At 38.0% G+C, this 16149-nt stretch overlaps 1 protein-coding gene across 25 annotated transcripts in view; it reads left to right on the top strand.

The window, feature by feature from the left end:
* dlg1a (discs large MAGUK scaffold protein 1a) overlaps positions 1-16149 on the top strand; it is a 187068-nt gene that overhangs the window by 102402 nt on the left and 68517 nt on the right. Inside the window, exon 1 of one of the 25 annotated variants that reach the window (XM_022675140.2) lies at positions 6271-7578. The exons of 23 other annotated variants lie outside the window; for them this stretch is intronic. In XM_022675140.2, coding sequence (XP_022530861.2) covers positions 6961-7578 — 618 coding nt within the window. In that variant the 5' untranslated portion in view covers positions 6271-6960. Of the gene's footprint in view, positions 1-6270; positions 7579-16149 lie in introns of those variants that run through there. One more of the 25 variants, XM_022675142.2, reaches the window with a different exon arrangement.

The raw sequence follows: 16149 nt of genomic DNA on the forward strand, positions 1-16149 counted from the left end.
ATTGTTGTTTTATTCTATAAACTACGGACAACATGTCTCCCAAATTGCAAATAAAAATATTGTAATTTAGAGCATTTATTTGCAGAAAATGAGAAATGGCTGAAATAACAAAAAAGCTACAGAGCTTTCAGACCTCAAATAATGCAAATAAAACAAGTTCATATTCATAAAGTTTAAAGAGTTCAGAAATCAAAATTTAGGTGCAGGATTTGTCAATTTCCTGTATTATATTACTTAGTGGAATAACCCTGTTTTTTAAACACAATTATCATGCATCTTGGCATGTTCTCCTCCACCAGTCTTACACCCTGCTTTTGGATAACTTTATGCCACTCCTGGGGCAAAAATTCAAGCAGTTCAGCTTGGTTTGATGGCTTGTGATCATCCATCTTCCTCTTATTATATTCTAGAGAAACTCATCATTTGTAAGTGGTTTCTTATTTTTTCCCAGAGCTGTATCTACTTTATATTGTATCTATACAGTATAATTTATTTTACTTTAGTCTTGGATATACAGCGTGCATTATTAGTATCATTACTGATAATGTTGTATCCTTGACTTCTGCTACAATATGCTAAAACTCTCAATCAGGGGTGTGCCATATATCATATTATATATGCAATATTATTGTTAAATAAAATGTAATATTTATTTTGTTACAGTAGTGTATTCTTAAAATTGTCATGTCGCCAATAATATTGTTATATCAAAAATACCCTGAAATATTGTAATATAATGTTAGGGTCATATCGCCCACTCCTAGCATCTATGCTTATGTATCTAAACATAAAAAAATACTATCCATAGCAAATTGACTACTTTGCTACCATCAACTCATACCACTCTGAAAACAGACCTAACAATCACCATTTATTATACTACTCTAACAACAAAAGTTTTGTATGACATTACAAGATGGATGTAGAATCTATCACATGAATGCTGCATGAGCTCAGTTTCAGGTCAGAATTAGCGATTCATCCATCTGTGCCCTTGCTGAATTGAAACTGAGCAAGTTTTCTTCATTCTCTTGGAATGCCATGAGTGCCATTGTCTCTGAGCTTTGGCAGTACAGTGGAAACTCTTCAGCTGTGTTAAATGGTGATTATAACAAGATCCAATTGATTTTCCAGCCTGTCATCGTCACTCAACACTATCGACTGACACTTTGTAAAGCAATAAGCGGCTGGATAATCAGCACTTATCCTTGAGCTGCCAGTACCCCTCCGTAATAAAGGGTATAAAGCATTATGTGTAAATCCAGATGAAGGACAAGTTATAGGTGTTTGGATCCTTTACAAAATGAAGATAACATTATGTAACATTCAGTTTAAACTTCAGTATGTGTGGTACTGTCTGAATTGCTAAAAAATGCTAAAGTGGTTTTCAAGCTTTTAAGATACAGGTGCATCTCAAAAAAATTGGAATATCATTGAAAAGTTACTTGAAATGATCACAAAGTGAAACTCATATATTACATAGATGTATTACACACAAAATGATCTATTTTAATTGTTTATTTATTGTATTGTTGCTGTTTATGGCTTACAGCCAATGAAAACCCAAAAATCAGTGTATCAGAAAATTAGAATATTATATAAGACCAACTGGTACTTTTGGCAGTGTGGGCAGTGTGCCAAGTCCTGTGTGGAGAGACATGTCATCTGCTGATGTTGGTCCACTGTATTATATCAAGTTTAACTTGAGTTCAGTGTTTTCCCAGCAAATCTTACTGCACTTCATGATTCAGAGATGCAGATTTCATTTTCCAGCAGGACTTGGCACACTGCCCACACTACCAAAAGTTCCAGGCATATCCCACTGAATCTGTCCCCAGAAAATGACCTATAAATGTGCACACAGAATAACTTTAAAATGCATTTTATTATTAAATATAGTGTCTTGTACATTGACCTAATTTCAAAAGTAAGATATGTTTTTAAAAATAATGCTAAAAACTAATTAAAACACTGGGAAAAATATATATTTTTTTTATTTTATTTTTTTTTTAACCTGTCCCCACTCTTACTATAAACTTTACTGTGAAATTTAGTTATTTAAATCCTTCAGAGATTTAGATATTTTTCATGTTTTTGTTAATTCTATGCTAAAACCTCATTCCTGTTACTTTTAATTTCTGTTACTCAAAACATAAAGTAAAAGTGAGAGTGAGTTCCAGTAACAAGAATAAGTGCCAGTAACCGGAGCGAAATATAAATTATTTAAACATGCATTTAACCATTTTTTTAAATAAAGAATTTCTTGAAAAAAAAAAAAATCTAAGGAATTAGTGGACTTGCTTTAAAACATGCTTTTAAATGTTTTTTTTTTAAAGAGTTTTGTGGCCATCTTCGGCTTAGAAACCTTATGAAAATTAAGTAATGCTGGCTGAGTTTGACCAGTACATGTTTTGAATAGTTAAATAAATGTGTTATTAGTTTCAGAGTTGAAAAGAAAAAAATAATCAAATAAAAAAAGTTTAATTTGGAAGAGTTACAACAAGCAAATGGCACCCACCAATTGGTATTATATAATATTCTAATTTTCTGAGACACTGATTTTTGTGTTTTCATTGTCTGTAAGCCAAAAACATCAACAATACAAGAAAGATATTGTACTTACTTTTGGACGGTTTCTTCCTTTTCCTTTTGTGGTTCTTATTGTGTTTATCCAGGAACATCGGTGCATTTTGAGTGTATAAATCTGAATGTGACGGAGCAGTGCTGGAAGCTGAAGTAAATGGAGAGGGGGAGAGGGGTGTGTGTTAATTATTTGTGCTGGCTTCCTTCTTGACTTCACTTCTTGGACGCATGTGTAAATTAGAGAGGAGTCTTTCCGTGTCTGAAAACGGCCCCAGTCATTGATTATTTTATTCAAGGAGAAACATAAGATGGTAATGTAAGCTGTTAGCCTGACTGTAGCCTCTGGCTAAACCTCAATACACTGACATAAAAATGAACTCTGCTTTCCAGCTCGAGAAAATGCATCAGGTTTATTACAGTCCCTGCATTGAAATCTGAAATCATGCGGTGAAATCTGCTATTTTTCTAATACATTTTATTATATGTAACTCCTGTTTACTTCATAATATTTTAGAATACACATGTTAACATGGTTTAAAAGAAAGTTCTCTAAAATATGTGTGCTTATATGTTCTTTCTGTCTGGGTCTGTTGCTGTTGGTGATGGTGTGCTGTGCATACAGAGCCACCTGCTGTACACCAAGAGTTGTTTCTCCTCATGCCTCTCTCTCCATTTAACTGAAGAAGAATCTGATCTGATGAAGCTCAGTGCTGGGAATTGTGAGGAGCGGGGAGATGAAATGGTCGAGTCAATAGTCAGGCTAAAATGAGCTTGAGATACGGCACGTGATGGCATTCAAGTTCAGTAATGAAATTATGGATTGATCCAGATACACTGATTGATCCATAATGGAATTAAAATTACTTTTTCTTTTTTTTTTTCTTTTCTTTTTTTTTAAACCAGAGAAAAGAGCCATTTTTGCCATTTTCTTTTTTTGGTACTGGCTCTACTGCAGTGTGATAATGTCACATATTCGTCTGGGAGCTTTCATTGTCTGCTATGGTGCCCAGTTGAAGAGCCCCAAGCACTGAGCTTGTGTCAGCTCGCTCTCAAAAATGGAAGTGTACTGGTATTTTAAAGGGTGCAGTCATCAGGAAACTGCCTGCCTGTGTGTGTGTCCTGCAGTCCTGTAGTACTACAGCAGGATTGTTTTTGACAACTGTATTTTTTGCACTATGAGGTGCACTTTAAATACTTTAATTTTCCCAAAAATCATCAGTGCGCCTCATGTATGAATTTGACCAGTCTGGTTGTAAGGAGCATTAAAGCCACTCCACTGAAGTACAGCTTTAAACAGGAACGTTATATCAGTTCAGTTCCCCAGCAGTATTAGCATTAGCTGCTAACCACACAAATCGCTAGCTCTTTGGCTGTCCAGAGGTAAGTATTATCGGCCTGTAGCCTGCTGCTAACCCTGGATAGCATTAGTCACTAACCACAGCGCTAGCACTTTTGCTGTTTAGAGCTGAGTATATTGGACTGTAGGCTGCAAGTGTACTATGTTAAAACATTAACAGTTAGCTTCTAATGCTAATGCTCCAGCTTCAATGAGAAATCTGTAAATCTAACCACTAGCAGTTAGCTGCTAATGCTAAAGCTCCAGCTTTAATGGGAAATCTGTAAATCTAACCGTTAGCGGTTAGCTGCTAATGCTACATTTTTAAAGGGAAATCTGTAAATCTAACCGCTAGTGGTTAGCTGCTAATGCTAATGCTCCAGCTTTAATGGGAAATTTGTAAATCTAACCGCTAGCAGTTAGCTGCTAATGCTAATGCTCCAGATTTACTGGGAAATCTGTAAATCGAAGCTTACTGTAAATAAACGGAAGTGCTTTACTCACCCAAATAAACCCTTTTCAGGAGAGAAATCTGTGTAGATAAATATCAGCGCTCTTTTGGCTTGTCTGGATAATTACAGTTTTATTTACTTAACTTGCATTTAGCGACACCCTTGTTCCTACTAGTATCTACATAAAAAATATGCCTTATAATCTGGTGTGCCTTATATAGGAAAATAGTCCAGAAAATAGATGTTTATTGATTGTGCACCTTATAGTCTGTAAAATTCGGTACATTTTAGTCTTTTCTCCACATGTACAGACACCAAAGAACTGCAGCAGTTCAAAGGTGCATCGTGAATATAGCTGCACAGTTTATTATTTTAGCATCATCAGTGCGAAGTGAACACGCACAATAGAGACATCACAGGTAGGGGCTCTCTAGATAATGCTAGATACACTACTGCTTATAGCATAGTCTAACCCTGAGCACACACTGGCAGGTGATAAGTCGCTTATTTGGCTTAAAGTTTGTCTGGGTGTGGGTGTGTTCGTGGCTCCTTGCTTTGCCGTGCTTGGTTGTTTATCTCATGACTGGTTAGCACAGATGCTAATCTAGCATGATACTTTTGGAGCCTTCCTTTTAGGCCGCCTATCTATTCTGTCAGGCAAAAAAAAAAATAAAATTGGGATGCCAAGTGGTCAAAAGCGCTGCCACTATGATCTGGAGATCGCTGGTTTAAATCCCGGTCATGCAGCTTGCCATCAGCTGCCGGAGCTCTGAGAGAGCACAACTGGGCAACACATGCTTAGAGACTTGTGCACTGTTTATATTTGCACTGATGTTTTGAATGTTTTTCTTTGTTTCCAGTAAATAAAAAATGTCTTAAATATAGTTTCCATTAATATATTTAATAAACAATAATTATTACCCTTTAAGAAGCTCAGGCTAGTATGATAAGACATTTTCAAACACGCTTAAACAATGCAAAATATTGTTTAAAATCATTATTTAAAAAAATATATAAATTATTGAGATATAGTTTTTTTTTCAATATCACACACCCCTAATCGCAGGATGTGCAGTGTCACATAAGGCAAATTAGATTACACATACCACGCTACAGCTTGACACAAAAAGGAACTGTAAACTTATGATTTATATGCTAGAGACAGATTATAAGTGTCCAAAATATTAATATCAATACAGAGAATTTAATATCATTATAAACACTTGTTTTTCTTAGATTCTTTAAGTTTTGTAAGATTTGAAATAGGATCTACATAAGCTTTAGTCAGCTTTGGTTACCCATGTGTCACACATGACACTTCCTTGGTGCTTGGACTTTTGATAGATACTGACCACTGAACTGAATAGTAGGAAGACACCACAAGACCTGCTTGAGGTTTTGGACATAATAGATTGACTGTTGTCATAGAGTTTCATATGCTTATATGCTTACTATATATAATACATCAAGTGAACATCACAAGAATTCTCTCACTTCACTTGCTGCCTATAATATATCAACCCCTTTGACAGATGTGACTGGAACCTGGCAGTAGTTGTAAAGTTAAGGCTGATGAGTGTACACCTCATAATAACTAAATATCACAATGGCAATAGCAGTTTTTTCCATTGTGCGTTCATAATTGGCTATATGTTCAATTTTTTTTAAGTATACTCTTTGTGTGGCCGCAAGCATTAGCAAAGCTTGAGCCTGTGCTATTGTGATATCAGTCAAGCGATTCAAAGATTGCCCTTTCGAGCACTGCCCATGAAATTCTGCCATTCTGCTGGTTAAATGGCACCGACTGCAGTTCCTTGTGGACCTAAGTGGACCATCTGCAGCAGTCTATTCCAGTTCTGCAGGGTGTAGTGTACTGTAAATTGCGCTTTCATTGTAAAGGCTTTTAGAGTTTTGGGAACATGTCCTTCTCGGTGGCTCTGAATGCAGGTAAGAGTATGCAGCATATGCAGCTTTTGATGGCTCTCTTAAAGTTCTTTGGAAATGCCATTGCTTGGATGGTGCCATCAAATGCAACCATGCCGGCCTGCAGGTCTGCTAAGCATCTGATCCAGATTGCGTTTATCCTCTGTGCCCTGTCACTTTGTGACCCGTGCTAATACGGTGAAGGAGAAACACAAAAGCTCCCGTAAATCTGGACGTTATGGTGCAAATCTCCCTCCGCCGCCGCACTGCCCCGGACGGGCGCTCAGCGCCTAAGCCGAAATCAAGAATGGAGCATTGATTATTCATGCCTGTAAAAAAGAGCGTGCGCTGTCATGTGCGGTGCCTATTGGAGCTCATTAATTGGCGAGCGAGTGCAGGGGGATGAGAGCGAGTGAGGGAGAGTGAGGGAGAGAGAAAGAGGAAGAGAGAGGCACAGTCCGAGAGAGGCTTGGCAGAAGAGTGGAAGCAGGAGCAGAGGGGGCTGGAAGCAGAGGAAAGGAGCGGATTTGCAGCCACCGTGAGTCCAGTTTACTGCCAAAGTGCCCAGCAAAAGAAGGACTGACCGCACTCTTGAAGGCTGTGCCTTGTTTCCTAGTGCACCAACGTGAACCCGCTGCCTCGACTTGGCTCCAGTCGACCAGGAGAATGACCACTTTCTACCACAACCATGAGTACTGCTGTGGAGCCTCCGAGAACTGCATGAGAACTCCTATGCCTAAAGTGACCAACTGCGTCCAGCCTAGGATCCACCAGAGAGCCCAGTCCGTCCACAGCTCCCTGGCTTACCCCCAGAGACAGGCACTGCATCTTCAGTTTCAGCAGCAGCAGCAACAGCAACAGCCTCAGTTCCACCAGCTTCACCATCACTTTCACCAGCGTAACCAGCAGCATCAGCATCTACAGCAGCAACAGCATCTACATCATCTACAGCAGCAGCAGCATCTACAGCAGCAAAAGCAGCAGCTTCTCCACCAGCAGCGCCATCCACATCAGCACCTGCCCCAGCACCTGCCCCAGCACCTGCCTCAGCACCTGCCTCAGCACCTGCCTCAGCATGTGTTATTCAACCAGCAGCACATTCCACTAGGTGCCCATCGCCTCTACAGCTCCTGCACCCTGCCTGCCTCCACCAGGAGCCGAGGCAAGTTCACCAACCTGCGGGACAGTGTCAAAAAGAGCCCCACCAAAAGCAAGGCTAAAGTCAGGGCCTCGGCCAGTGCCTGGTGGCTTGAAAACTCTTGGGGTACACTGACTTTGGAGAAGGTATGTGTGTGTCAGTGTGTGTGTTTGCAGTGTAATCGCAGAGTTGTTAAAGGTATGCAAAGGTGCAAAGGTATCAGACCAAAGATATTTGACTGTGTATTGGTAAGATCCTGGTGATAGGAGGCATAGCCTGATACATGGGTTAGGATTTGGTTTTCATATCTAATTTAGGATTAAGATACTTAGTTGTAGTGTACTTTTTTGTGGGTGGTATCCAGTTAGTGGTGTTAAAGTTTTTACTTTAGCCAGTGCCTGGTGGCTTGAAAACTCTTGGGGTACACTGACTTTGGAGAAGGTATGTGTGTGTGTCAGTGTGTGTGTTTGCGTGTAATCGCAGTGTTGTTCAAGGTATGGAGTGCAAAGGTATCTGGTATGTTTGCTAAGTTTACCTAAATACTTATATGTAAAAACATTACTTTATATGCAGCACCTAAGTGGATTTACTAGTCCAGAACATGTTGTACCTGTTTGGGGCTTGGAGGACTGGGGATCAATGGTCTTCAAGTTTCAGTGTATAAGTCCAAAATTTAACATACGGTATGTAACTTCTCACTTTTTAAAAAAATTAATATTATATATCTAAAAAAAAACCCAAAAAAACTACAGTCTGACTCTTGCACAACGATGAGCGTATGCTATCCGGCTAATGATTGTGTTTCCTGTGCTGTTTTGCAACGTGCACGTAGTTTGAACTCTTGAAAGAAGACAGTCTCACCAATAACACATTTAATTTTTTATTAGTGTGTAATTGAATCTGTTATCAGAGCCATCTACTTGGTTATGCTGAGTAATTAAATCTGTGTGAAAGGGGTTTTCGGTCCAAGTTGTTTATCCTCTCAGACGCTGGTTAGAGCTACAGGCTGAACTCCAAGCCTGGGCCTCTAATCAATGCTAATGATTGATTCTAATTTTAACGCAGGATACACAGGCCATCTCTCTACTGTACAATTCTGTGGAACTGCTTGTTTACATCTCTGTGCTCCGTGTGACCAGTCCGTCAGGCAATCTCATGCTAGTCATGTTGTTGTGATGTTGAGTTGGTTATCTTGGGCTGCACAGGAAAGCATCAGATAGTAACATGGTGTACTGTTTTGTTTTAGTATGAGTTTAGCATACAGTACACTGATCATTTTCACAGATCATCTGCAGCAGATATGGACTCTGTCTGTACTGTAGACCAGAAATGCTGCAAAAATATGATTTTATTATTGTTTTTATTGCTTTGTGAGATTGTGATCACGGTTTTGAACTTTTAAAACTTAGGATATGGCATGCATGATTTAGGCCCAAGATATTTGTCATTCTTAGTAATATCCTGGTGATGGGACACATAGGCTGATACACAAGTTAGGATTTGGTTTTCATATCAAATTTAGGATTAGGATACTTAGTTGTTATGTACTTTTATTGGTGGTATCCAGTTAGTGGTGTTAAAAGTTTTTACTTTACCTTCTCCCAAGAGGCACATTAGTTTTACACTTTTTTTACAATAACAGTATGTAGTCAGACATCAGCATATTGTATCAATTTCCTTGCTGGCTTTAATGTGATTCTGCAGTTGTGAGTGCGAGTGAAGTCTATGTAACCTGTATTACTATGTAGCGTTTGAATGAGTATTTGCAAGTTCTTGTTACCTCACAAGTGAATATACTGTACACAGTCGACCTACGCTGTTGCTATAATTATTGCTAATAAACTATGGACAAACGTTTTACCTTTCAACGTAGTGCTGGGCGATTATGGCTTAAAAAAATAATCTTCAATTTCTTCACAAAAAATCTGATTTTTGATTATTATCGATTTTCCCCGCCCCTACTAAAAATGTAAACTACAGATGACAAAGAAATGGTTCAAAACTAGGTTTACCTGTAAAAAATAAATAAATAAAATAAATAAATAATAAGATAGCTAAATATATACTTTATCCAACGGGGTGTTTGTGTCGACAGTGCTGGAACTTTTTGTGGTACGAGCACAGTTCAGAGCAGAAAGAAAATATGCGCACGTTAGTCTGTGGGTGCCGGTAACCAAGGTTAGATGGATAAACACTTCAGAAATGAGTAGCCTTTTTGAATTTTTTTTAGATTAAAAAGAGAAAATGTCTGTATGTAAATTTGCGATTGCAAACTGTAATTCGAATGAACCAAATTAATCGTGAGAATCGCCCAGCACTATTTTAATGTTTTGCAAGTACTTTTCTGCAGTGCTTTTTAGAAGCGTTTTTTGTATCTTATTTAAGATATTTAACAAAATATGTGGAATTTTCCTTTTAAAGTAGGAAAGTCATTAAAAAAAAAACTTTAGTTGCATGTTTAGATGCTGTAGAAGTAGAACCACTTAGATTTCCTAAAGAACCTTTCATTCATTTGCTAAATTGCAGTATAGACATCACTCACAGTTTAATATGCAGAATCTCATTAAAGCCAGTGAGGAAATTCATACCATATGCTGATGTGTGACTATATATTTGTATTTGTATTAAAATATCCTTTATTGCCAGACAGTTTACGATGTGTAAATACATAATTATGCATCTGTTTGAGTAAACTCAGAGTCTATGCTGTAGCCTGTGCAAGTGTCCTACGTTTGAAATTGTGATCGTTTATATTTGTGTATTGACTGCGCTGCAGTCACACTACCAATACAGTAGTTGGCAGTAAGCCAGAAAAGTGGCAGGAATACATTGATACGCGAACCAATTACAGTTGCTGAGGTTTGCAGGAGGTGTGCATCAGGCTACACCATAGGGTACACATAGGCTATGGCATAGATCCAACGCAAAAGCTTAAATTGGCCTTAAGTTTGAAGAACCTTAGAACTTTAGAACTGTATCTCCAAGCTTAGATCCATGTCAGAATCTCTATTTGAGCATGTTGATATTATTAGTGTATGGATCATCATCATCATCATCATCACCAGCTTGTAATGGGGGGATAGCTGAGCCTGGTGCTGAACGCTGGGGCTCGGCGGATGTGCCCCACTGGCCGCTCCTCTATACTGAATGTCTGTTCTTCCTCCTGTAGAGCTGGCATCCTCTCTCACAGCGGTACACACTCCGCTACAGCATCACACACCTTCACAAGCGGCTGAGCTACACTGATAATGGGGAGGCAGAAGAGGCTCTGTGTTCTTTGTTTCTAAGGAAACCCAGCTGAGATCAGGGCCTCGTTTTCAGTAGGAACCTCTGTATAAACACACACTGATATATTAAATATACAAGCCTGGCAAAAAAAATCATGTATTATGAATAAAAAAGCAGAAACATTGGCAGATATTTATATCAGCAGTCAAAAGTGATGCCTAGTGACATTGTTTTCATGCATAAACCATGAGCTTTCATATTAAAAAAAAATAGACATACTGTACTGAATTGCTTTAACGCTAGGTTACATTTGCCATTTAAGCATATTCTTTTCTTAATTATTTAAGTCTTAGAGCTATCTTCAACTATTGATCATTTAGAAAGCAGAAATTATGGGATTATGGGTTTTAAAATACAAGCCAGTAATATATTTTATAAATTGGAATAGACAGTAAAGGTGTGCCAGATCGTATTGTACGCAATAATATCGCCAACATTTTTGAGTATTGTGAATTATATTATACCCTGAAATTTAGTGCCTTATCACCAACCCCTAATTATCACATCAGGGTACTACTTTCTTTCTGTTTTTAGCAACTAAAAAAAAAAACACTGTTCTCACTTACCATTATATATCTACTAGAGACAGATTATGTCTGTCCAGTGTCATTTATTCGACTTTAATCCTGGATATATGGAGATATTTGGAGAGCATTATTAGTATCATAACATTCTGGATTATTGACTTCTGTTACAAATCTGATGAATTCTTGTATCAACCATTTAAGATTCAAGTTATGCTATGCATGCTTTGAAACAGGGATAGCCATAGTTTAGTGTGCAATTATCTGTTAATGTAGTAACAGACATGTTGTTTTAGCCATCAAATAAGATAATACAGATTTTTAAATACATTTAAGTATTTTAAGCTTTAACATCTTATGTGAGCTTAATAGGTACGTTTACCCAATAGTCCAATTAATACTTATTTCAGACAATATAACCTTTACTGCCCATGTACTTTGTGTCTTTTACATTGGCATTGATGGGAAATGTCTCATTTCATTGTTTATTCATTAATTTTGTGGTGGTCTCTAGTATAAATAGTATGGCCTGTGAGTTTGTGAGTGCTCAGGCTGTTTTAGTTCGGTGGAGGAGTTGACAGGATTTTGGCTCTTACTTATAAATATTCATGACATGTAAATGCATTGCCTCTGATTGGCTAACAGAACTGTAATGCTTTCTCCATGGCTCTGCAGTAGGCTGTTTAGGCCAAGGTGGGAGAGTCCATTAATCTTAATGTACAGGTCGATGTCAGTCCGGGGGCTTTTCCTGATTCACTTATTTTTGAAAGGGTTAATGCAGGCAATAGGTGGTAGAGGAACATTTTTACATGCAGCATTAATATGCAACTCAGAGTGATCTACTGTATTTTATTGGCTACACAGTCCCAATGATTTACTCATTGATTTCTGTCTGTGATGGTTCTGTCCATTACCATAAGCTTATTAAATACGAACACAAAGAACTCAAAGTTTGGACAGAAGGCTCCGTCCATATTTATATCCATATTTAACTTTGAGCATAAATTCAGTCTTAAGATTACATATATAGTAATGTAAAAAGTGCAAAAGTCAGTTCTGGGCTAAACATCCTTTATATACCTTTATTTTTGATATAGTCAGCAGGATGAATTCTAAAATGAACAGAAGTTAACTTGTAAAGTTAAGTCGACAGCTCAGACTAGATGCATCCAAATGCAGTAATAATGTGTCGCACTACAGCAGGACAATTTCCTGAATCTTAAAACTAAAGCAAGTGTGGAGGTTTCCAGGGCCAAAAAGGGGAATGTTGGCCAACTTAACCAAACAATCTCAGCAGCATCTTAATGAAGACAAGAATGAAAGGAGAACCCCCCCCCCCATACCACCACCTTTAACAAGCAGAAAAACTTCAAAACTACTAATTACAAACCATATTACACCCAAACTACATCATTACAGGCATAAAAAGCCTGTACATAACTAATACACTGTGTTTATCAAAGACTTGATTGTTGAGTGGAACAGGCATTTATTGCAACAAGCATTACTTGTAATGTGAGTAAAGCCTGGGTATGGAGGGGTGGGAGTACAGATACTTTCTTAAGTTTAATCAGCAAAAAGCTGAAAGCTACTCAATACCCACCTCTAATATAGCTCCTTTAATATAAACACACAAACCCACCAATAGCACAGCAGCTAACTTCTCTCATTCAATTTTAACTAGTGTCTGGTTAACAGACTGCAACATTATCTTACTAAATATAAAAAAACATTAAACCCCAACAGGGTGTGTGCACACATGAACCCAGTGCACACCAGTGAGGAGAAAAAGTGATTGTATATTTGCACGGCAGGGGAGCTGCGTTTTCATTCTTAAAATTCTGTTAATTATATATCTTATATTTGAACATTTTAGCTTTTTTGTTTTTGTTTAAAAAAATACAACGAAAACAACTATATTCTCTAATTTTAGGGGTGCTAGGTCTCCTTTTAGGGATGCTTTAGTCCATCTAAAAAAGGGCTAGTAACGCCCCTGGTACTGATGATAAAAGTTTGTTTTTGAAAAAGTGAAGTCTTAGCTAGAAAATGTTAGCTAACAGGGTAGCCGCTAACAGGCTAAGTGCTGAACCACCATCTATGTGACTGTGTTCCAGATCAATGAACCTTAAATACTTCCCATCCCTAGGCTTAATACGGCAAAAACAGTTAACATTGATACTCTACTGTACTCTACCATATTCTGGTACTCCGTGGGGTAGAAAATTATGCTGTGCAAACCCAGCTCACCTTAAGATTGGAGAAAAGTAAGAGTGGCTTTGAAAGAGAGTTCATTTTTAAGGCTTGGATGGCAGAAGCTTCAGTTATCAAAAACTTAACTGAACAGTGTTTCTTTTTTTTTTCTGATTTTCTTTTCTAATTTTGTTTATTTTATCAGAGTATATCTGACCAAATGTCCCACCCATTCGGCTGCTGGCCAGCTGTATATCCCCCACCACTAGTGATGCCTCAACACAAGGAGGGCAAAGACTAGCACACGCCTCCTCTGACACATGTGAAGTCAGTCAGCCATCGCCTCTTTTCAAACTGCTGCTGCTGCATCATTGCAGAGTAGCATCTGAGGAAAGCACAGCGACTCGGTTATGATACATCAGCTCACAGACGCCTTGTGCTGATTGGAGTGATGTGGGGAGAGAGTGCCATCTACCCACCCAGAGAGATCAAGACCACTTGTGCTTTCTTGGGGCTGATGGCAAGCTGCATGACCTGGATTTCGAACCAGCTATCTTACAGTCATAGTGGAAGCACCTTAGTCTACTGGACTACTCGGTGCCTCAACTGGGCAGTGTTTCTAAAGAAACATTGTATGTAGATCTGTGAAAAGGGGCTGCATTTTTTGCTATCAATCAATAGAATGTGATTCTTACCTTTTTCCTATGAAATAACAATTGCGTCTGTCTTGATGTAAGCGTTTTTTTTTTTTTGTAACACAGGGTTAACATTAAGAGGGTTAACTAAATCGTTTGAAGGTTATGATGTATGATTGCAAACCATATTCGATGGCCTTTACAGTCACCACATTTCAAACCAGTTGGGTAACTGTAGTTCTTGGGCTGACGAGTGGGATGCCAAGATTATCAAAATTAAGCGACTGAACTGTTTTGCTTTGTAAGACTGATGCTCCATCCCTCAGTACAGTACCAGATATGTTTAGTGATCTGAAGCTGTAGAGGCTCTTGGGGTTCAGCCAATCAGAAAAAAGGTGAGGATAATTTGGATATTTTGTCTTGTCTTTGGGGTTCTGTATTCCCATAGGGCTCAATATACAGTATTATAGAAGTAATGCGCAGATAATAATTAGCCATAATACATACACCAACAGCACATGCATAAAGAAAAGTAAAACAGATGATCTGTAGTATATGTGTGTGTGTGGCACACAGCTTCTGGAACGTTTGGTGTTTGGTGTGTCCTCCCTGTGTCCTCTGGGTATTTCCTCTCGGTATTCTGGTTTCCTCCCACTTCCCAAAAGCACTCATGGAAGGAGTTAGCCCTGCTGAATTGGCCCTTGGTGTGAGCGAGTGCATGTGTGTGAAACAACAGGTGTGTGTTGCATTTCTGTGGGTTACACAGATTTACCCTTGCACAAAAACTTTGCATCTCCATTTCCGGTGTTTGCCACTTTTTGACATGATGTGAATCTGGCATTTGTGATTTTCATTGTCTCAAAATGTAATGATGAATGAACCAATAGAAATGCTCCACTCTGGACTTTTTTTTTTTAATATTTTTAATTAATTTTATTATTTTTAGTTTAAAGATGCTTCAAATTGTCTTTTAAGTGCTTTCAAAGACAAATACAGGCATTTTCACCATTTGTGTTTGACACATGAACTTTATCCTTCGCCATTAAACCATTCACTCAGAAAATGCACATATCCACTAGTGAGTACTTACTTACATACGCACACATGCACGAAGGCACGCACGCACTCATGCACACATACAGCTCTGTAAAAAAAAAATAAGGGACCACTTAAAAATGATGAGTTTCTTTGATTTTACCAAATTGAAAACCTCTGGAATATAATCAAGAGGAAGCTGGATGATCACAAGCCATCAAAGCTGAACCAGAAGTGGCATAAAGGTATCCAAAAGCAATTTGAAAGACTGGTGGAGGAAAACCTGCCAAGATGCATGAAAACTGTGATTGAAAACCAGGGTTATTCCACCAAATATTGATTTCTGAACTCTTAAAACTTTATTAATATGAACTTATTTTATTTGCATTATTTGAGGTCTGAAAGCTCTGCATCGTTTTTGTAATTTTAGCCATTTCTCATTTTCTGCAAATAAATGCTCTAAATGACAGTCTGAAATCTGGAAAGAAATGTTGTCTGTAGTTTATAAAGTAAAACAACAATGTTCATTTTACTCAAACATATACCTATAAATAGCAAAAACAGAGAAACTGATTCAGAAACTGAAGTGGTCTCTTAATTTTTTCCAGTGCTATATAAACTTAGGCTTGAACTTACACTATATACTGTTCAATGACTCCTTCATAGTAGCCTGCTTTTAAGTAGGTTTGAAACTCCTAACACTACATTGGCCCTTCCTCTGTAATAGAAATAATAGTGTAAGTTGCTCTGGAGAAAAGAATCAGCTAAATGCCATAAATGTAAATGTAACAGACAAGAATACAGATAGAGAAAGCGCTTGTGGCCCTTTACAGATAAGCTTGGTGACTCCAGCTCCAGAAAATCTTCTACAGTGGGGTGTCATACTCACAACGTCTCATGGATTTCATTTCAAATTAAAAACAAACATATTTTTTTATATCCAAAATGTATATCACAGTCTGGCTTTTCCAAGTGAATATATTACAGTTCTTGTGTGTTGTGCATATAGCAGCCTGTATATCCAGATGGTGCACAATATAAACAT

This window comes from Astyanax mexicanus, chromosome 5 (assembly GCF_023375975.1).
Source record: "Astyanax mexicanus isolate ESR-SI-001 chromosome 5, AstMex3_surface, whole genome shotgun sequence".
In the NCBI taxonomy this organism is placed as follows: domain Eukaryota; kingdom Metazoa; phylum Chordata; class Actinopteri; order Characiformes; family Acestrorhamphidae; genus Astyanax; species Astyanax mexicanus.